The sequence below is a fragment of the Biomphalaria glabrata genome, chromosome 10 (genome assembly GCF_947242115.1).
Source record: "Biomphalaria glabrata chromosome 10, xgBioGlab47.1, whole genome shotgun sequence".
Taxonomy (NCBI): Eukaryota; Metazoa; Mollusca; class Gastropoda; family Planorbidae; genus Biomphalaria; species Biomphalaria glabrata.
Window position 1 is genome coordinate 8,724,611 of NC_074720.1, and position 23,797 is coordinate 8,748,407.

The 23,797-nt window shown below is 37.3% G+C and overlaps 2 protein-coding genes across 2 annotated transcripts in view; both read left to right on the forward strand.

Moving 5' to 3' along the window:
* The window catches only part of LOC106054331 (uncharacterized), a 133,467-nt gene extending 127,610 nt beyond the window's left edge, over window positions 1–5,857 (forward strand). Inside the window, exon 9 of the mRNA XM_056044610.1 lies at window positions 993–5,857. Within this exon, the coding sequence (XP_055900585.1) occupies window positions 993–2,446 (1,454 nt within the window). The 3' untranslated portion in view covers window positions 2,447–5,857. The remainder of the gene's footprint in view (window positions 1–992) is intronic.
* Window positions 5,858–11,512: 5,655 nt separating this feature from the next.
* Window positions 11,513–23,065, forward strand: LOC106054347 (uncharacterized). The gene is made up of 7 exons (XM_056045005.1): window positions 11,513–11,665; window positions 14,334–14,404; window positions 15,254–15,478; window positions 16,516–16,596; window positions 18,078–18,398; window positions 19,133–19,441; window positions 22,931–23,065. The coding sequence occupies exons 2-7, from the start codon at window positions 14,356–14,358 to the stop codon at window positions 22,933–22,935; spliced, it is 990 nt and encodes a 329-aa protein (XP_055900980.1). The 5' UTR covers window positions 11,513–11,665; window positions 14,334–14,355; the 3' UTR covers window positions 22,936–23,065.
* The last annotated feature ends 732 nt before the right edge of the window (window positions 23,066–23,797 follow it).

Consider the following 23,797-nt stretch of genomic DNA (forward strand, 5'->3'; position numbering starts at 1 on the left):
TGATCACCCCCCCCCCCACCCCCCGAGTAGATCGGCATGTTAGTTAAATCAAACTGGAACAGGCCTCGTATTAACAACTCAAATAAATGAATTATCTTGCACCTCGACGAATGATCGCTCTTTCACATTTTTGTATCATGATATTACATTTTTAATATATATCTTAAGGTGTTTTTTGTTGTTGTTTTTGATGTCGATACTATGATTTCGTAAAAAAATAATGTAATATAAAACCTTGTTACCTTAGAATATCAAATTATTGAGTGTCCTCAAATGCTAAGCAAATATATCCTGTCAGGGAGAGGTATGGCGAGAATGAATGTTACTTTGATATTTTGGTATGATTGTTATATCCCCTTGTTATGAATGCGAAGTGTTGCACGTGTTGTAAACTGAGTGATTAAGTCTTCGTTGAATGTGTGAGAGAGTGTGTTAAGTCAGTAAGATCTTGCTCCCGGTCCAGGAAGGTTGGACGTTTACTTCCTGGACTGGTGTTTATGCATTTATATATTTATAAGTTGATGGACTGGTGTTTTGTGTATTACTATTTCATAAGTGTGATATAATTGTGTGCTTTATTAAGTATTAAAGTATTATCGATATTCATGAATATAAGGAGTTAGAGTTGATGTATATTAAGTGTTCGTATTTGAGTTAAGCAAGTATTGATGACTTATAATTGAGTAACCAAGAAAGTATCAAGCAAGTATTATTTAGTATTCAAGAAACCCCTAGTGAGCCAAGTTAAGAAACACAACAGGACAAGAGACAAGCAGCAGCAGCAGCAGCAGCAGCAGCATAGTATATATAAAATTGAACCCCTGACATATCCCTAACATGGCTTTAAAATTTGCAATTGTATAACCCTAATAGTTGACCTTTGACTGTTAATACCATCCTTAAATTCTTATTTCCCTAACTCTTTCATTTATAATAATATTTAAATATTTAAATTCTTTGTTATTGAGGGTTTTTTGTGTGTTTATTTTTAGGTAAATTTGCACCTCGGCGAAGGAAGGATTCCAAGTTCTACACTCTGGTGAAGCTCGTCATGAGCACTGCTTCCATGAACAACAATGACAACGATTCCATCAGCAGTTCCTCCATGGAGAACGACCTCCGGCACATCGCCAACAGGGACAGCGCCCTGGCCGAAGTGCCCAGCAGCCAGGGGACGATGTCTTCCCTTAAACACTACCTGTCCGTGCCCTTCTGCTCCCCGCCGTCCAATTCAAACTCGGACGTCGAGAGCATGGCTGGGGATGTGGCCATCCGGAGCCCGAGCATCTTCGTCACCTCGCCCACCAGCGATGACGGCTGCGGGAACGGGACGTTCTCCTTCTGTGACGTTGAAATGGAAGTCGGGAACGACGAGGCGGCTGCCGCGGGCGGAAGCTGCAGACTGGACACGCCCGACTCAATTATCGAGGAAGAGGTCGCGGTAGCCACCATGTCCGTGACGTCCAACACGCTCCACGCCAGCCCTCCTTGCTCTGTTGCATTTTTCGTTGGAAGCCAATCTTCTTTGGATATAAAATCTTCTGCCGACGACAGCAACGGATCGTCAAATCTATCCAGCGAGGGCAAAGACAATGGCGGGTGGGCAGGGCTCACTACGGGAAATCCCGAAGGTGCTTGTGGCGGGCGGGCAGGGCTCACTACGGGAAATCCCGAAGGTGCTTGTGGCGGGCGGGCAGGGCTCACTACGGGAAACCCGGAAGGTGCTTGTGGCGGGCATTTCCTTGCTTACGAAGGCGTGGACAATAATAAGAACATGTTTAACCAGCACTACGGCCAGTTTCTTACCGTACCGGAGTGTCTTGTGGATATGACCGACTGCGACGTAGCTACCAATAACAATCATAACAACAATCACGTAACAGAAGATCATGTTCTAGACTCTCCCGCTGACACCGAAGGTAACAAAACGAAATTTGAAATGCGACGATCCGCGTCAGAAAATGTAAACGTGAACACTGTTGAGCCGTTTTCCTCACACGTCCGTCACGGCAGCCCAGTTCCCTTACGCCGCGTGCCGGATGTGCGCTCGAAGAGGAAAGAGTACAGCAGGTCAAGGTCAGAATCAGAAGACAAAGAAGCTGTCCTGCTGCTTCGCCCAGACTCCAAGGCTCGTTTCAGGCGCCACAGCGGTGAGCCGAGAACCACAACCCGGTCCGAGTTGAAATCTGAACTGGAAAACAGCAGGCGATCTACGAGCCCAACCCCAGCTTCGTATTTGACCATCCCGGGCCAAAGTGTGATTGGCGGGAGCGTCACTTACTCGTCCTCCAGGTCTATGAATGACGTCAGCTACGCGGGCAATGTCCAGGCTAACAATATCGGCAACGATGGGAGGATACTTCGTCGCTCCTGCCTCAGCTTGAACAGCGACGGGCGCAAACGCCGCGCCAAGTCGGCACACAGGGTCAGCTTCAAAGTATCTTAGCATTTCGCTTAACCCTTTACTGCCTTGTGCGCTAGTTAACCTTATTCATTTTTGTTGTTTTTTACACTATGCTATTAGTAATAAGTAGATAAAGCTACTTAGTAACAAATGAGTTAAACGAGCCTTGTTAGCTCCAGTAGAATCTGATCGATGTAAATAGCTTTCTACATCAGCTGCTTCGTTCCATGCCCTTTTGCTCTATCTCACTCTCATTAAAACAGATATACACATTAAATCCGACGACATAATTATCTCGAGTAATTAAATTTTAAAGGGCGTCAGAGAGGAGAACTCTGGCATGCAAGAGTTATCGGTCGTGGCAGTTATTCACCAAGAGCTCGTTTGAATCTGAAACAGATTTATTCTAAGTTAGTATCAGCTCCACTTAGGCAAAAATGTTGGAACAAATTGCAGCACTAGAGAGACAGCCGTCATCGCGATGAAGTGTACAGTGTTCAGCAACGTTCTGGTATGTAGCAGACAGTGGGTTTCTTGTAAGGGAAATGTTGAATTTAAAGTTTATATGCCAATGGAGCCTAACTACGAGCTTTTTTCAGCTCTGTTTTTCTACTGGTGGTACAAGTTCGCCGACTGTAAGCGAACACTTAAGAAGAACTTTAATCTTTGGCTAAGCGTGGACTTGTCGGAAGAGTCGCTAACGATTGTTAAGGCTAGATAATGGAGTGGTTAAAATTTTGACTTACTAAACTCCAAAAAATAACACAAAAATCTATATTTAAAAAACTACTCAACAGAAATTTGGAAAAGGGTGATATGTTCAATTCTTTTGGGTTCACCTTTGGAGAAAAAAAAAACAAAATCCAGAACTGGATTTAGGCTTGATAAGGCCCTTAGCTATTAGTGATATGCGGCCACTTGTAAACCAATTTTTTTCCATTTAAAGTTTCATAAAAATTATTGAAACTATCTCTGTGACCATTTTACACACCGGATAAGCAAGCTGACATAACATCGAATACAGCAGAGGTGGCCCTTGGAGGATAGCGAGTCTGAAAGCCACCCGGCAATATGGAGATATTTTCACCATTAGCTCTATATAAAAATTTGAGGAGCCTTGATATTCTCCCAGGACATCGCCACCTGCAAAAGTCGCCCCCAATATACTGCATTTAAGCAATGTTCAGACTGAAGTTTGACATTATTTCATTGTTATCATTTATAAATAGGCTTCAATGGTTATTATCCAGACCTTCACATTTAGAGTTGCTGTAGGTTAATACTAACGGTTCTGAAGTACCATCTAATGAGGATAATACGCAAGTTTTTTTTTGTTGTAATTTTGTTCTCTACCCTTGACTTTTATAATTCGTTTCGTTTCTGAGGCAAATCTTTGATTTAAATCGAGGATGTTTGTTGTCAATTAACAAGGGAAAACAATCCAATGTTATGAGCATCAAACAGACCATTGCCAAGTTGTACGTACTACAATGTTGCCTGGCTTTGAAGATTACGAATAGGATTGCCACAGGATTGTGTGGCTTATCAAGTGCCAAGATGGAGTTCAAATTGAACACTGGAGGAACATAGTATAAGGAATTCTTTCTAGTGTCGTTTATATTGACCTCCAAACCTAGAAAACCATTGAACTAACGCAAGATTCTGATATGCGATAATAAAATCTGTATATATAGGTTATGTATTGAACTCTTTTATTTAGTTAGTCAGCACAATATACATAACTACATTGGTATATTATTTTTTTAATTGATTGTTTTGAAAGTCAAAGTGGCAATTATTTATTTTAATTAATTTATTGTTTGATAACAGGTTGTTTATTTGTTTTAATGTTAATCGCTAACACACATAATATTTTGTGGCAATTAGAGTTGTTTAATATCAATGCAATTTTGTTTTTTTTCATTTATGGACTGGACATCAAGTTTTGATATTCAATTACAATGACTTAAGCTACCGTTAATCGAAACAAAACTATTACCCCGGTTATTTATGTTCATATGTTCTTATTCATGACTTTGACAAAATGTTATAATGTTAACATGACAAAAGGTTTTTGTTTAAACTATTAGTGCGCTTAGTTTATAACCTAGATGAGTTAATGGTCACGAATGGAATCATGGGTAATATCTGTCGTCTGCTCATCCACTCTAGCATAAATATAATTTCTTTGTCACTGTCGTGTGAAATTGAGAAATAAAATTTCATTTTCTTTCGTAATATACCCTGATGCGTTGGGGCTGAGTGGTAAGGTAAATTGATAGGCTTCCGAACTGAGGGACTCGGATTGAAATCCTAGTGAAGGCTGGGAGATTGAATTTTGTGGGGGGTTTTTTTGGACTTCCCTGAGTCGTCCCAACTCTAATGGGTACTCAACTAGGTGGGTAAAATAAAGGTGATTGGGTGGTTGTATTCGTTTATCGTCGGCTATAGAATCAGATGACATTTACATCGTCTGCCCCATGAGTTGCTGGGTCTGAAAGGTGTACTTACTTTTTATACATTAACAGAATTAGTTCATTGAATGAAGAAGCATCCACCAACAAATGATATTGTGATATTGTACCTATATCTTGGTATTTCGGTATAGTGAAGTTTCATTCCTAAACTGCATCCACTGGCGAGTAAATGGTGTAGCCAGGGCCGGATTTTAGTATGTGGAGGCCCATACACTCTGTTTAATTGAGATCCACTTATAAATACTTCTATTTAAAATCAAGCTTTATTTTAGAAGAAAGACCTAGAGAACTTGTACATTTAATATCACGTTCCTTTTTTTTTTTTAAATATTCAATATGCAAATATTTTAGTTTCAAAAAAGGACTTGAGCTTGTGGAGAGTAAGGTCCTGTGTAGACGCATTGTCGTGAATCCGGACCTGTATCGGTATTTACATATTCCGAGCATACAACTACAAGCGGACACCTCTTAATCACGACATTGTCGCCACCAATGTAAGATTTAAAGTGTTAGCGTTAAAGATGTGGAGAAAAAAAATACTTTAAAGTTTCTGACCCGTCGAAATTCCGATATATTTTTTTCTCTTTTGTGGAGGCCCCTTTCTTGTGGATACCCCGGGGCTGTAGCCCACCTGCAATCCCTTAAATCCGGTCCTGGGTGTAGCGAGGTGGATAGTTTCTGTATATGAGAAGCATACATCGAACAGAGCATGAATTTCGGTTTTAAAAGCGGGCTCTTAAAAATTAAATCATTTTCTTCTAATTTCTTGATAGTTGTTCATATTTGTAATTGTGTAAAGGGAAGATTTTTGTTTTTAATGTAATAGTCCAGTCCAAGGACTGAAAGGAGAACTTTACTATTTACTATGAATTTTTTTTATATAATGTAGGAGTTGTTGCAAGTGTTTGTATATATACCTATTGACTGTATTTTGTTGATGCAGATTTAAAGTGCAATGTGAGCTGCATGTGATATACTCTTATTGTTAAAAAAAAAGAATTATAAGACTGTTTTCATGCATTTTTTGAAACCTTATTTAAAGTTTATTCCTTCTTTTTACAAGATAAAATTTTTTAGAAATATATTTAATTGGGGAATGGTGCCCTTCATAAACATGACAAGATTAGCATTATTTATTTGGAATAACAGTTGTCAATTTACATGGTGTCAAAACCGACTAGTTAAAACAAAATCATTTAAAATGTAATTTTAGAACAATGCGTAGTAGGAGAAGCGGAAAAGAGCACACTGCATAGCACAACCCCTCCCTTACTCTACTTTCTGCTATACCAACCATTTCTCTTTTCAAAAGTGAGTTAGAAAAAAGAGATACTTTGAACAAAAATGAGATAGAAGCATGAAGTAAACCCCATACAGTGTTAGTCTCCCTTGTTAGTCCTGCTGACTGTTACAATACAAAATCACGATATGTTTTGGGGCCTTTACTTTTCCCCAACTAAAGTCCTGTATTAATTAGAGTTGGTTGGACTCAGTGGCGCCCTAAAAATCCCGAAATTCAAGATCCCAGTCTGCACAGAGATTCGAACCAAGGACTCTAGGTTCGGAAGCCCAGCGCTTATTAACCACTCAGCCACCGCGCCCTCTCCCTGTTCTATAACGTCACATAAACGTTTGTCTGTTTATATTTGTTTATTTTCAACCGGTGATGTCGTTGACTGTTCAGGGGGACATAACCTTGAAATAAAATGTGATAATAAGTTTTGCGCCATAACCTCCCCTTATGTATGTAGTATAAATAGTGCAATAGAATCTCACATACCTCTATATGCATGTAATAATAATGATTATTTTATCGTTTTATATGCTAAATTAATTTGTTGTCTAGATAGGCAAGTGATGAAACTATTTAAAATGAGTGTCCCAACTCTCAGCTGTATATAAGAAAACAAGTTTCTAATAGTCATTGTCCTTAACACCAAAAAATAAAATTAAAGACACACACTTTATTTACAGAGACATACACTCATACAATGACTTTATTAATTAGTACAAACTCCCCTATCAATATGCAGACACACACGCACGCTGCATAAGTAATTTTATAATTTGTATTATATTTAATAATACGTTTTTATTTAAATGCAGTATAAAATGGGAAATAATTTTGATATGATGCATCTGTGATTAGAATTAATTTGGGTAGGCTCCCTTTTATAATCAATTAATCATCACACTGAACTAGCACTTGTTGTCGTGTCTTTCACAAGAGGACAAGTGTGCACATCTCTGGTGAAAGTGAAACTAACATCTATACTACAGTTCGTCCATTTTAGTTCGATGATGGCCACTTTTGTCATGGGGGGGGGGGGGGGGTGAAAGGGGGGCTGAGGGCTTTGCACTGGGGTTTTATGATACCTCGTGTGGCTGGTGAGACCTATGTGAGCACACTGGGCTGGTTTTTCCAGCTGGATCTAGGTGGAAACAAACATCTAATTGCGTCATATCGGTAATCTTGTCACATGCCACAACGAAACATTTAGTTATGTTATTTTCAGCTTTACTTATCCACAGCATCATAGAACAGTTTCATAAGTCTATTCGCTCTGTGTGATTGACCGTTTCTTACCACTAATAAAGTTACATTTCTTACCATAAATACGGTTCCATTTCTTACCACAAATACGGTTACTTTAGTCTTAAAAGATTCAGCTTAAAGGAAATTTGGTAGGAAATATATTTCGTAAGTCGTATTCTTATTTGAATTAAACCACTCACAGGTAAATAGGCCGATAGATGAAAGAATTTAATATTTAAAGTTCAATCAACAATTAACATGAGCGCCCAGTTCAACACCATAACAATATATAATGGCCAATAAACACATTTTATTATTTCAATATATATATATAAATATACCCAGCTGATTTATCTTCTTGAAGAAAAGTTCGAAACTTTGCTCTTACATGACTGTACTATTTTACTCAAACGAATGTATAAGTTTTGCCCAAATACGAATTTTGTTCTCATTGCTGAATTGAAAAAAAACAACACAAAAACATGTAGTTTATTTTCTAGCTTTTTTTTACTGAGATTTCTGATCGACCTGTTTTATTTATCATTACATTGTTTTGTATAACACTTGTATTAGATGAATCTTCGGGGTATTGAAATATGAAGTTGAATATCACTTATACGAATGTTCACATTATGATTCTGTACAAAAGATTTTTATTTGATTAGTCTGTGATCATATAGCGTTAATGTGATGATTTTTATGCGTGTTTTTTTTATGTTTTGTTTTTTAGATGAACCGTTATTCTATGCTCTACCTGCATACTATGTTTTGCAATAAAAGCTCGTGTTTCAGTTCCAAGAATAAAATTTTAAGGAAGATAACTCACGTTTGGTTTATGTTAACAAGAATCTTTCATGTTTGTTTCCCTTTAACTGTAGTCTGTAATGCTTCTCTCTTTTTCTCTCTCTCTCTCTCTCTCTCCCTTTCTCTTTTTTTTTTTTTTCACTTCACTATTTGAGACCCACATACTTGAAAAGATAATTTTATTACGTTGCTATAAGAATGTATTAATTGTCTGGATGAAATAAAAATCGAGTCTACGTGTCAGTGAGGATTTATAATAAAAAAATGTTCTAAAACTTTCTTCAATTTCTGGTTCAGAAGTACTGGGCACTTCACATTTTGATATTGAGCTGTGTTAACTCAATAATATACAAATCAAATAAGTACATAAACTAAAATGTTATTTAACCTTGGTTAGGCCAATAATAGAATATGCACTCTCTGTTTGGGACCCCTCAACTCAAACTGGAACAGACACAAAATAGAGCAGTGAGATTCATAACAAACGAATATTCACATTTAACTAGAGTAACATCTGTAGTAAAATCATTTAATTTAGAAGACTTCTGAATAGAAGACTTAAAAGTAAAGTATCAATTATACATAAAACACTGAACCATAATCTTCAAATACAAAAACGAAACTTAATAAAATACTCTGAAAGACACAAAGATAAAAGTATATTCCTCGTTCCATATGCTAGGACAAATTTGTACAAATACTCCTTCTTCCCTAGTGCTATTAGATCATGGAATGGGTTGCCTGAGCTAGCCAGGAAAACCAAAGACTTGGTAGAATTCAAGTCATTGGTTAACATGCATGGCTAGATGCATGACGTGTAGGACGTAACCATTTTCTTTTTTGAAGTAACGTCTGTATTTTATAAGATATGATAAGGTATCTTATACTTCAAAACGTATACATAATTAATTAATTGAGATATAATAAATAATATATAAAGCGAGGCAAAGTACAATAACAGATTAACCAATTATTTAATTATTTTGTTGTAATTAATTTATTTAGTTCCATATACAATATAATATATATATATATATATATATATATATATATATATATATATATATATATATATATATATATATATATATATATATATATATATATATAAAGATTTAAAGTTAAAGTTCCCCTTTCAGATCTTGCGATCTATAGTGCAGATAATGTAAAGGTCATGAGTTTCTGTAGCTCACGGTTAACGAGGGTGTCATGTGGCCGGCACGACGACCAACCGCCTTTACTTTTCCCCAACTAATGTCAGGTACCTACTAGAGCTGGGTGGACTGAGAGATGCCCAAGGATCCCGAGTTAGTTATATAAAATATATATATTGCTATATTTTTTTTTCAGTATTTTCGTCCTCAGCTCGTATAATGATGATAGAAGTTGTGTTTGTGGTGGAGGGGTAGTGTTTGTACTTAATTGTAGGCGTAGGTCTATATCTGGTACGTGCTTCGCAGTGAGAGCGCTCATAAAGTCTTTCGATGAATTAGTCTCCCTCTCCCCCTCTCTCAACTATAATAAAAACATAAAACTATGTTATTTATTATTGCACTTTGCGTAAATAAATGGGCTGCACAGTAGTAAATACGTTTATTGTAACTAAATATTTGTGTCACGTTTGCGCACTCTGGGAAGTATTGACTCATCTATCCTACTTATTTTTCCCCATGGAAAAACCAGGAGGTGTGCGGTTGGGGGGGGTCATCATATGCTATCATTGGAATCTGTAAAAATCGGAACGTATAGGCCTACTATAGTCGTTCCTCGTAATGATCCATCACTATACTCGTCTATCTCTCCTAATGATCCATCACTATACTCGTCTATCTCTCCTAATGATCCATCACTATACTCGTCTATCTCTCCTAATGATCCATCACTATACTCGTCTAACTCTCTTAATGATCCATCACTATACTCGTCTATCTCTCCTAATGATCTATCATTATATTCGTCTATCTCTCCTAATGATCCATCACTATACTCGTCTATCTCTCTTTATGATCTATCACTATACTCGTCTATCTCTCTTTAAGATCTATCACTATACTCATATTTCCTCTTAACATTCACTATTCACTATTTCCCAAGGTATGAGCCACCGACTATTCTCGCCTCTGGTTTTCTATAACGCATCATTTTGTAAAAAGAGAAACTATAGGCAAAGATTGATTTAGAATTAGACTTTGGCCCCGGTCTAAATTAGTCGAGATCCTAAAGTACAAATAGCATGTAGGCCTGTAAGTGTAACGTCACTGATTCTAAATATCTACGTATATAGCGGATTTTGCGGACTTGGGTCATCGGGCCTCTTTTTCATCCTCACCTCGCAAATCCACTAGGTAGCCCGATGGCGGCTGGGTTCGCTACCAGTTGTATGCCAATCTACTTCCAGACGTATTAACTGAGTTGCTATGTTAAGGCCATATGGTAGCTGGAATCTTCGACCCAAAACAAACATGTAGGCAATACCTACAGGCTCAATTTTTTTAGAACCACTGGTATTTATTATTCCTAACCTTGCCCTAGAAAAAAAAAAAGGTGTGTTGAATTAAGGATCTCGTCTCGTCTCCTTTTATTGACCTTGTGGGCTACTGAAATTGCATGTGCGAAGACCAGGTGGGAGTCTGTGCGTAGCCTTCGTCCTTGAATCTAACATTCAAAACATCGGGGGTTGAAACAATACCTCAAGGTCTAAACATCAGTCCAGTACCTTTTTGAGCTACCATGTAGGGCGTTTCTAATGACAATCATTATGCAGAAAAAAGATATCATCTAGTCTATGATATCACTGGGCCCCGAAAGATGGACTTTCAGGCTGGTACCATGGCCCATAAGTTAATGGGACAAGAGTTGAACAGAGACCAATCGTCATAGAAGGCCTGAACGCTGACCTGCAACGTCACAACCTCGACATACAATGTTATCGCCGTCTCCGTCTCCTCATTTGTTCGTCCTTTCCTACTCTATATACGCTTACATGTTACATCAGACACTAGACATTCACATGTTACATCAGACACTAGACTTTCACATGCGTCAAACTTTTTAATTGTTACATCAGACACTAGACACTCACATTGGGTCAATCTTTGTAATTGTTACATCAGACACTGGTGGCAGTGTCTTGCTAGCGCCTCTTCTCGCTAGTCGTGTTATATAGTGTAGTCATTGTTAACAACGTGGACAATTATTTTTTATCTCCACCAAATGAGTACACACTTTGGCAATATATGTATATATATATATATATAAAACCTGGTGGGTCTTGCGGGAGTGTAAGTGAGAGCAATCTTTTCTGTCCAAAGCTAACTATCACACCTGTGTGTAAATAAAGAGGCACAGGTATACATATGTATAAATTTAAGTAGACTTTACACAAGCTATATAGTTCAAGCGCAACCTTTCAACCGTCACTTCGATCCAGGACCTACTGCCCAGGTAACTGCTTTTGTTTTACTAAGTAACCTTGCATCGTGTTTTAGATTTATGTAAGCGCAGTATAGAAGCATTCTAAAATTGTTGGACTTAATGTGTAGAAAATGGGCCTTTGTTTCTATAGTAAAAAAATATATATTATTCCAAATATATTACTTTTGTAAGAACTGATATTTCCTTTGCGGTTGTATTTTTGAAGATTATTACATGCTACCCAAACCTAATGCAGGACGCAAGGAATGTCGGTAATCTAGGGATCACCCTGACGACAGTCCAAAGCGCTTACTACACAAGATAACTATATCTATTTAACTTAACGTCATAAGTCTCCTGCCGATATCAAACGGATAATTTAATAGGTCTTTTGATTTTATTGGGGTATGGTAGAATGGTAGACTAAGTCTAGAGCTGGAGTTTCTAATTATAGTAATTAACATTAACGGAAAGATTAAGACATCAGAATTATAAATATTAATGGCATATTTAATTGTTTGAAAAAATAGTGGCCATTTGAGATTGTACAAACTACTATAAATATTTAAAATGGCTTACATGATGTGAATTTTGTTTCAATATATTATAGATCTCGTGGCACTAGGGTTTTAATAATATGCCAGAAAGTGTCAATTATATAGTTGAATTAAATTTTGGAACAAAAAAGTACTGTACTATGTAGATCTCAGAGTTTCAAGTTTGTGTTGATTTGCATACACAACATTCAGGCAGGCAGACAACCTACAGTTTGATCTATATATTTAACTCTTTCTCTCCTAATTGACGATATCATCGTTGATTTGACCTCATTAAATTAAATTAACGTTTAATTTTATTAACTTTATTTGGTGTTTTATAAAAAGAGCATGCATTCTACTTTAATTATGTACCAAATAAAACATTTTCAGGTAACAAACAACAAAGCTATCGAAGCTTGATCATAAAACCGGGTAGTGAAATGTGCAAAATAAAGAATTCCGTCGAAACGTGGAAAATTATTACGGAGAAAGAGTTAAACTAAAATTATTTTTTTTTACAAAATCTCCACAGTACACTCAGTGCACTCTTGTCCAGTTTTGTTCGTAGACAGGTGGAAGGAGCTGGTATTGGGGAGGTTTCTGGGTTGCCCTTCAGACACTTAAACACATCTGTGCTCGAGTGAAATTTCGAATTATTTCCGTTTGAAAGTAGCTAGATCTTGATTTGCTTGACTGGAGAAGGAGAAATATTGCTATGAAAAGATAAAAGTCATAAACATTCATGCACGAGGTAACGTGGTCATTACAAGGAGCTGTAATTCTATTGTAAGATACACATTTTTCTCTGAACGGTTTAAGGCACTTTAAGGTAATTGCTGCCTTTTCATCATAAATGGATATTAAGTCAGAATATTATAGGCTCTATACCTAAAAACAAAAAAAAAGGGTATCTGGAAGAAGGTTTCCGTGCTGTCTTTTCAAAAGCTATTTATAAAAAATAAAAAAAGTACGTTGCTCTAGTCTAATTTCGAGTTCGAGTCTTCACGGTGGAAGGCCGACGTGTTTGCCACAGAGTTATTCAGGTGCTTGTATAAATTGCGCCGCGATCGGGAAGCAGATGCCCAGCAGATGGGCAAGACATGGGGACAGTTGGAGAGACTCGTCCAGAACCGAGATGCCTGGAGGAAGCTGGTTGGTGGCTTATGTCCCAGAAGGGAACGCAGGCAGAGATGAGATGAGATGATGTATAAATAGGTTTCATGGTCTGTTGTTAGTTTCAAATTTTTTTAAACAACCTAAGTCTCTACAAAAAGCTTATCTCCCTTAATACATTTTTATATTAAGCTGAATTAATTAATTTCCACAAATCAGTTAACTAATTGGCTAATTTTGTTAATCGATTCATATGTTGTCATCGACAATGAATAATTGTGCACTGTTTCAACTTGATCCGACCAAGGCAAGTGGGAGAACTAATGTGTACAAGATTCCTCCCAGACAGACAGAGTATAAGCTTTGTCAACGGTATGTGCTGCCACCTAGCCTGTTAGTACAAGATCACTAAATGAAGCTCTTCAAAATCGACACTAGCAGCTGGGAAAAAGTGACACTGGATAGATCCACATGGAGAGAGAGCATAAAGGAAGGGTCACGGATTGCAGATGTCAAACACAACAGAAGCAGAAAGAAGGGTGAAAATGCAACGGCGCCTGGTGATTACATATGCCCAACCTGCGAGCGCAGCTGTGTATCAAGGATTATCTTCTTGAGTCACACAAGAAGTTGCAAAGGGAAAAGATCGTCTCTCGAGACGTAAAATGCCACTGATACTAACTCTGACATGATCCAACGTTTTTATCGTCAAAACAATTCTATAGAGGTCTCCATTGTACCTTCCTCTTACCCATAAAGCAAGTAGTTACACCTCAGTCGTTACTGTTTAATTGTTGACTGATATCACACGAAATTAACTGGATAGCAATGAAATGTATTAGCCAGGCCCTGTGGTATGCGATTGGACTGTCATCACAATGTTCCCGGGTTCTAACCTTATTCAGCGACATAGACTGATTTCGTGCAGGTGGTGTGGGCTTTAATGTAATAATGTTATATGTTATACACATGTCTGGAAGTGAAAGGCAATGCGGATCTATTTTTTTCTAATTGTTGTTTGTTTGTTTTTTATTTGCTGTGGTCAGATTCAAGAAAGTGTTCGGAGATATGAAGACCATAATTTCATTGCTTCTGTTCTTGGCGAGCCTCTCTCAGGGTAATTTGCTTTGTTAAATGGTAATTACTTTACATTGGCTACGTGCGAACCGGTTGTTATTTGTTTTTTATATTAATTAAAAAAGCAAGCAAAATAATCCACACGTAAAAAAAAATTAAAAAAGCTTATATTAAGGGTATCAATTAGTTTCGATCAGTCATGTAATTAAATTTGTAATAAGCCTCAGACGACTAATTCAGATTATACCGCCACTTCAGTAAAGTATTATTTCTTTCCCTTGGAAAAGGGACTAATTTGGCGTATACCACCACTTCAGTCAAGTACTATTTTTTTCCCATGTTTGAGATACCAAACAAAGCAAGTTATTACCAATAGTTAATTAACTAATTGGTTAATTTTTTTTATTGACTCTTTTGTTGTCAGGTATGGGAAATAATGGTGCGAAATTTCAGCTAGATCCGAGATTGGGTGTCAGGGAAATACCGTGCACAAACTTTTAGCCAGACAGACAGAGTGAGTTGATATAAGCTTTGTAAAAAGAAAAAAGGCCAAGCATACAAGAGGTTGGAAGGAGATATAGTTGCTGGGTTGAGTTAACAATTTTGTTTTATAATGCATTACTTGTTTACTGTTAAGAAAATTATTTATTTGTAGACTACGTAGTGTATATCTAGCTTCTTCTTGTATCTTACTTGATACTATATCTATGTCTACTATGGTGTTTTTCAGTCGCGAAGCGATTACGGATGGGAATATGATAACTTCATTTTTTGATAACTATATATATTTCACATTTATATGATAATATATATTTGATACTTTTATATTTGGCAATTGTGCATTTGATATTTATATATTCGATAATTAATATATTTTTATTGACTGTAGCTGGCAGCCAGACTATCACCGGTAATCCAGAGGTCAGCTTAGGCAGCGACTGCTACATCCCCTGGGCCAGGGTAGATAACTGCCTGGTCGGGACAGAGGGTTACTGCACATGTAACCTGAACCAGCCTTCAGGGCGTGTCTTGTGGGTAAGGTCAGACGGCTCACTCGCCAACCAACAGTACACCGACTCAAGTTCAAAGCTGATAGTAACTTCTTCATCAAAAAGTAAGTCCCTGCACCAGGTATGAAATACTTAAATAGTCTTTTGTGTGTTTCAGACGTTATTTTATGTATTGGAGATTTTCACGGTAAGCTAAACAATGTCAAGGACGTTAATTTGAACCTCAGTATTGCAAACTTTAAAAAAAATATTTGAGCTGAAATTCAAATGGTACATTTGTACAATGCACTAGCCTATGTACGACACATCTTCACTGTGTCTTGAGTGGAGTGTTGACTTATGTTCTGGCAAACGTGATAACTAGTTCCAACTAACCAACTCAACAGAGGTCAGAGGTCAACAATAAATTAAACAATTAGAGTGTTGACGAGTCAAATCTTTAATCTGGTAATAAATGAATACGTCTTTGTCGTCGCTGTTACCAACCAAAACACTAAGTCCAAAAACTTGATTAACAAAACTTGACGATAACATATTAAGTTCCTCCACTGTTAGAGAGTGAAAGTCTAATGCACAGACATATATCTATACCTACTTACCTAGACTAGACATGTAAATTTCTAACACTATACAAAAATGTCGTCAAAAACTCCAAAACAAGGCGTTGTGATGTAAAGTAGTTACATGAAGTAAAGTTTGTTGGGTTTTTTTAAACCCTAACCTATGTAACGTATAATTTAATGTTTAGAATGTTTAGATCTAGTCATTGAAACGTCTCATGATTATTATTTTGCCATTTTTAAGATAGTAATTCTTATCCTATTGGTATGTTTATGTTAAAAGGCATCTTTTCTTATAAATATACAGACGTTCCTTTAAAAGAAAAGATAATTACGTCCTACGCGTATCCATGTGTTAATCTAGTCATGTATATTAATTAACTCTTCTAAGTCATTGGTTTGTCCTAGCTAATAAAATAACCCTGAGGCTATTAATACAATAGAAAAAAATTAGTTATTTTCAATATTCAAGTGTACATTTTCATCTGTTTTCTGTTATTATTATCTGTCCCCCTTGTGCTGTTGTCTTTGACTCTTTGTCTTGTACTAACCAAAAAGAACGTCTTGATTTTTCCTTACAGTCAACAATGAAACTTTTACTTGTGTCTGGGAATCTGCCTTGGGCAAACAAAATGCTCAAACCTTTAACGTGCTGTATCCAAGTAAGTAATTGTGTTTTAATTTCATCTTTTTTCTTTTCAATTCCTACTGTTAGCTTACACTTTCGTAATTTGTATTATTTATTTCCTGGGTACGGTGTTCTGCCTCACCGTGGCCCCGGACGGAAACGGTTACTTGGGGGGGGGGGGGGGGGGGTTAGGTTTATTTTGACAACTTGTTCTTATCCTATCGAGATGCGATTTCGTACATAAACTCGCGTTTTGTAAAATTTTAGAAATATCACTTTATTGATTACTTAATTTAAGAAAAAAAAAAAAAAAAAATTCTACGTTACCGGTATGTGTGACCCCAGCGAGATGACACTGCAGCGGGTGTTTTCTGGAATCTACATGCATAAACAAAGACAGGATGTGACGTGTCCTCACGTGTTATTTCAGAAGATACTAGCAGTGTTTGTGCAACTTTGGAAGAGCGATTAGGGACTCTATATAAGCCAGAGAGTTAATGTGAAAGTCAGTCGTGAGTGAGCCGTTACAGTCGATACAGTCGATGTAAGACGTGTGCGGCTCAAGTGTTCGACTCGATGCAAGTTAACTAGGGTAGAGTTAACTGGAGTGAACTACTGTTGTTAAAGTCTACAGCGAATTACAGTGGACTTGAGCCGTTACAGTCGCTACAGTCGATGTAAGACGTGTGCGGCTCTGATTCGGTAGACTTGAGTATGAATTGGTTCAGCTTTGGGAGACCTGGAGCGACACTGGGAAGTGTGTCGTTGGTCTGTTCTGTGGAATAGGGCTCAATGCAAGTTGAGAAGAGATGAATTGCAACGAAGTGAAGAGATGAATTGCAACGAAGTATAGCTAACTGTAAACTGACAGATATTGTACAGTCTTCTACGCTACATGTTACAGTGACGAATTGTTAGAGTTAATAGTCATTAAAGTTATATGAAACTGAAAGTTGAGTCGTCAAGTTCTTTGCTGTGTTTTTATTTGTGTGCCTACTAATGCATTTAGCCAGAAGATTCAGAAATACGTAACAATATTTAGATCTAGACAATGCGCAAAACTTTCCTGAACATTAATGTGTTAAACTCTTTCATTCGGGAATCGATAGTCCTTTCAAGAACGACGACAGTCCTTTCAAAACCGATGTAGGATCTAGACCTAGATTTAGTCTCTGACCAAATTTACATTTTTTTTTATTTTGAAAAATTATAATGGTGTAACTAGAGTTTTCTTCTTGTGGCCAACGAGTTGGTAATTCTTTTCTAAGTGATATGCATCAACTGTTAAATTTCTAGGCAAATCGTTAGAGCCATTTTTGAGATCAGCTGTTCACCCACCCTTCATGAAGGAGTGATTGAACAGAGGCTTTCCTACAAAAACAAGTTGGCGGCCATGTTATTTTCGATTCATTTAGATGTTATTAATATGCAAAGTTGTATGCCTAATACTATACTTTAAATTCTTTAATAAAGTGAAACCATATATTCTAACTTTTTTATTCTCATACTTCAAAGAGGGACCTACTACCATGAGTCTCAGGGCTTTGGGTGTCAGAGAAACGTTTGACCTTTGCCCAGCTAAATCCAACTCCATCACGGTTGTCTGTGAGGTGCCTAAAGACGCGGTGTACCCAAAACCTTGGTTCCACTTCACAGTCAACGGTACCATACCCGTCTATGACTGGTACTCTGGTGACTTGGTCAATGGAGTGTACCGTTACAACCAAACGATTAAGGTGGAGAGAGGAGGTGACCTCAGCGTTTACTGTTGGCCTGGAAACAGCTGTACGAGGTCCGTATCCTTTATCGAGAAAACTCTCAAAATTACTGTTAGAGGTAAGTAGAGGTAAGAGCAGTAATTAGACAAACTTACCTTTCATAGATGGACAGACAGACATATAGATAGATAGATAGATAGATAGATAGATAGATAGATAGATAGATAGATAGATAGATAGATAGAGAGAGAGAGAGAGAGAGAGAGAGAGAGTGAAAGAAACAGACACAGAGAGACCGAGAGGGGATACAGAAAGAGCTAGAGAAAGGTGTAGATAGATAGATAGATAGATAGATAGATAGATAGATAGATAGATAGATAGATAGATAGATAGATAGATAGATAGATAGATAGATAGATAGATAGATAGATAGATAGATAGATAGATAGATAGATAGATAGATAGATAGATAGATTTAAAAATTAGTACATAAGAAAAAGAAATATTTCTTTGTTGTTTTTGCGTAGTTTGAAATGATCGCATGCCTTTATGTAGAAACTATTATCATATTCTGTGACCTTTATTTTGATTAAAGATCAGATTAGCTGTTGGTAAATAATCTCTAAATGAAACAAGAAAACCTCAAGTCTCCTCCCCCACCCAACGTCTGAAACGTACCATACAAGCAATCATTCCCTATCGCAGGTGTTTGTTAATTAGGATACACAAGCTATGCTACTGTCTAGTATAATTAACGGTCTTATTTGTCTATGTTGTTCAAATAACAATAGCTTATTTCTTGCATTAGGCCATGTAAAAATTAAATGTATTTTATTTTTTCCAATTGAACAGAACCACCAAGCAATTACCCAGAAATCACCATCAATGGGAAGACCTACACTGGCATCGACTCTTCTGCAGTCAACGTTCAAGAGGGTACCAGGCTCACCGTCTCCTGTAAGGTTTCTGGAGGCATGCCTGCCGTGAAGGAGGTCACGCTCACCTGCGGGGCTCAGCAGAAGAAATCGAGTTCTGGAGGCTTGGCTACACTATCTTTCAATGCCTCGCGCAAGTCTTTCACAAGGCCGCTGTGTTCATGTAGAGCCAGTCACGTGACAGGTTGCTATGACAAACAAACCTTCGTTCGCTTAAATGTTGCAGGTGTGTTGCTTTAAGTCAGTGATTCCCAAAGTGGTCTATATAGACCCCCAGGGGTCTACGAAGACCTCCAAGGGGTCTACGAAAGTAAAAAACTAAATTGGGGGTCCATGAGATGCCCACGGGGGTCTACGATAATAGATTTCATTTAAGCACATTTAATGTTCACATTCCACTAATGTAATTATTGCATACTAAATCACTAAATTTAGAAAGCCTTCAGGACAGAAGGCTCAAAAGTAAAGTAGCAATAATACATAAAACACTGAACCATAATCTTCAAATACAAAAACAAAATTTAATAAAATACTCTGAAAGACACAAAGATAAAGGCACATTCCTCGTCCCATATGCTAGGACAAATTTGTACAAATACTCCTTCTTCAATAGTGCTATTAGAGCATGGAATGGGTTGCCTGAGCTAGCCAGGAAAACCAGTGACTTGGCAGAATTTAAGTCATTGGTTAATATGCATGACTAAATGCATGACGCGTTGGACGTAATCATCTTCTTTTTTGAAGTAACGTCTGTATTATATAAGATAAGATAAGATACACTAATATATGATTTGTACCTTCATAAATCCTTTAAATATTTATCCTGCTATTCAAATGAAAAATTGTTGTAATCAATTTCAATACTTATTTAAATAGCTTAATTTTGTCTACATTTAACTAATATTTAGAACAACAAAAAAAAAAAAAAAAAGAAAGGTAGACAGTACGGCATTAATTATTTAAAAATAAAAATGGGATTGATTCCTTCCTTGTCGAACAAGCCTAAGTGAAATGAGAAGCTTAAATAAAGGTTTACTCTGGAAAGATTGTTACTAGCACTAACAATAAAGTATGCTAAAGATTCATATTGAATAAAAGAAAACTTTTTTTCTTTTCTAAGAAAATCAAACTTGAAAGCTTACAAGAATTAAAATTATTTAAAACTGACTACACAAGTAGCAGTAATATAATTAATTAGCTATTATACTTTTATATGTGTTTAAAGGAATGTTTTTATATATCCAAAAATACAAGAACTACCAGTAAATGCAAAATTGAAAGAAGTTTTTTAAACTGCTGGTTCAAATTTCCTCCATTTAGGGGTTTTAATGACAGATCATTGATCCAACAACAGACAAAAAAAAAAAAAAAAAAAGTAAATAAAAAAAAAGGTAACCTATTTTTATGAAGATCTAAAACTAAAACAATACAGTTCAAGGTCGCTTCGGTGGCATGAGTTATAAAATTAAAAGCTTCTTATGTAAATCTTTACAAGATACATAAATACAGTTTGGTCTGACAAGGTGTAGCGCTGTGTGCTACAAACTGTCTAATGGTCACCATCTCATCTCATCTATGCCTGTAGTCCCTTCTGGACATAGGTTACCAACCAGCTTCCTCCAGGCATCTCGGTTCTGGGCAAGTCTCTCCAACTGTCGCCACGTCTTGCTCATCTGCTTCCAGATCGCAGAGACCTGGTAAACCACCATCACCACCATGAAAAAAATCCAGCAATCCATCAATACCTGCCTGATGAAAATTCTGGCCAGACAAGATTTTGAATGAGGAACTGTGGCAAAGAACAAAGCAGCAGCCCACTGAAGTAGATATCCTTCAGAGACGCTGGAGATGGATAGTTCACACCCTTCGCAAGCCTGCATCCAACATAACAAGGCGAGCCCTAACCTGGAACCCCCCAAGAAAAGAGAAAGAGGGGACGGCCCTGAAATACATGGCGCTAATGGTCACTGTCTCCTTTATATTTCCTTAGGGTTGACCCACGAGACCTTTCCCATGTTTGGGTATAGTAGCAAGGCAGCAGAGGTTTGAATTCAGTTTTCCTTCTGCTAGGTGGGTAGGAAGCCAAGGTTAATGAGCCTTTCCTGCTTGAAGTTTACTGGTTTAGGCTCCAGTTACTCGCCTTTGACCCATCTCCTGTTAATGAAAACAGTTCAGCAGATTCAACATTTGAGCCACACGTGAAAGATCAAGAAATACACGAGAAACTGCTCTATGCGAAACTTTTTACAATGATACTTAAGGCATATTAATTAAATAATTAATTAATATTTAATGTTGGAAAGACTACTTCATAGAACGACAAATTCGTATAATAAATTGTGTAGTTTTAAATTACTTTTTCACTCCTCAACTCACTACAGTTAGAAATTTGTTTAAAAAATGTTAATGAATTTTCAAAAATGTGCAAGTTGAGCAGGGGGTCTACCGAAAACCAGAAAACATGGCAAGGGGTCTACGAGACAAAAAAGTTTGGGAACCACTGCTTTAAGTAATGGCCGAATTTAAATAGATAAGGCCCTAAGCTATTTGAAATCTGGGGCCCCTTATGCTTCTTCTTCTTCTTCAAGGACTGACAATGTCGGGGTCGAAAGTGAAGATAAGCTCCCACTTTCTAAGAAATGCTCCCATGGCTTGCGTCTCTAAATGTCTCTGACAGTCAAATCCAGCTCCTGGTCTTCACGTGTAATTTTTCCTAAAAATCCGGCGGCCTGTTCTTACAAACTGACAGGAGAAGGGATGAAAGGCGGAACACTGGCGCCTCAAAACTAGTTTAGCTTCGTGTTGATGGGGCATGTGAGCCTAAATAACGCAACCCATCTAGAAGGAAAACTCTGACTCAAAACCTCCACTTTGTGGCGATATTCCCAGTGTGGGTATTGGGGCTTGGAAATGACCAAGAGAAATAAATAACTCCCACTGCCTCTCCATTTGCATTTCACTAAGCGAATAATAGTGGACCCCCCCTTCTAGGTGCTTTTTGACGGAAATCTGGATTGCACTACCCCCAGAAGGAGGTCTATGTCTCACTACGCTCTACTGCTGGATATAAACCCATCATGACGTTTTTTCTGGATCTGGTGAATGTGATAGCATGAAGGGGTACGGATCCAGGATGTGACTATTCCACAGGGCATACCCAGGGCACAGTCCACCTTAAGCTTTCTACTGCAGAACAGTTTCATTTGGAGAGCTCTGTGGATGGCGAAGAATGGACCATTGGCCACCCCACCTTGTCGGCTTGTCCCTTGGATATTCCGGTTACAGCCTTTAGACACATATGTTATTTTTATGTCTGTAAAGGAGAAAATTGCCAAGACCGAAAATTTCCTTTAAAGCGGGGATTATATATTTTTTTAAAAAGCCTGAGGAAACACCCAGCCTACACTAAATGCTTAATATAATGCGATTTTTCGTCATTCTAAAATCATTTCAACAAAAGGATTGAAAATATCCATAGAACAATTTTTGGGGTTTGGGACATTAAGGCAAATTAAGCTTGTGTTGCCCATAGGTAAATCCAGCACTGGATTTAATTGTCTCATTTTGCTCAATTAAAGCAACAAAGGTTTTTAAAACAAATCTCTCTGGTTAACTTGGTTATTTTTGTTAACCAAATGAGTATGAATATAATAAACATGTTACAATTTAAATCTTTATAATTTTATTTCTTTCTTTTTATGTGCCTTTGTTTCAGCATAGAGAGATGGACATCTTGTGAAACATGTGATAACCTCTATCCACATTTCATGTTCCAAGTACATTTTTTAAAAATAATTTTTGTCGGATATATTATATTTTTAAATAAAATATGCTCTTCTTTTTAAAAGTATCTTTTTTGTTATTTTATGATGTGTTTTATCTACGAATACCATCTATCCTACTAAACATAAAAAAAAAATACAATTTATATTTACTATTTTAGTGCCCCCCCCCCCCCCCCGAAAGAAGGAAAAACCGCTAATAGTTTTGTGTGGCCCGTCCGTCCGTCCCGTTTAGATCGCTGATCATATTTTACTTCCCTACGTACCACTAGCGGATCTAGAACTTTTGAGGGGGGGGGGAGGACGATAGTACAGACGAAAAAGCTTTTACTGGATCTTCTTCGTTCTCTTTTCTTCTTCATTCTCCTTCTACTAGATCTAAAGCAAGTGGATTGTTAGTTGCAATGCAGTCTTTTAGTTGGCTCACCTGCCTTGGGTTCTGGGCCCCTGTATTGACTGAAATAAACGACGCGCTCTTTCTTCATGATGTAACAGATTAATTTAGTTTATGTGGCCATTGGGGCCCATACACCAAAACGAACGGTCACGTGATAACCACTAATAAAACAAACAGCAAAAACTGTCACGTGATAACCATTGTGACTCTATGTTGTTTGTTTACGATTGGTGAGTGAGGTCCGAATATCGTCTGAAGCAATTTGTCGCAAATTCTTCAGAAGCCTCCAAGCTTGATGAACTCTCGAGTTGTATTAATGTTAATAAAAATAAATAAATAAATCTGCTAGATGATTCAGTTCCGAATCATCGCCCCAACTGCCCCATCCCCTGGATCCGCCAGT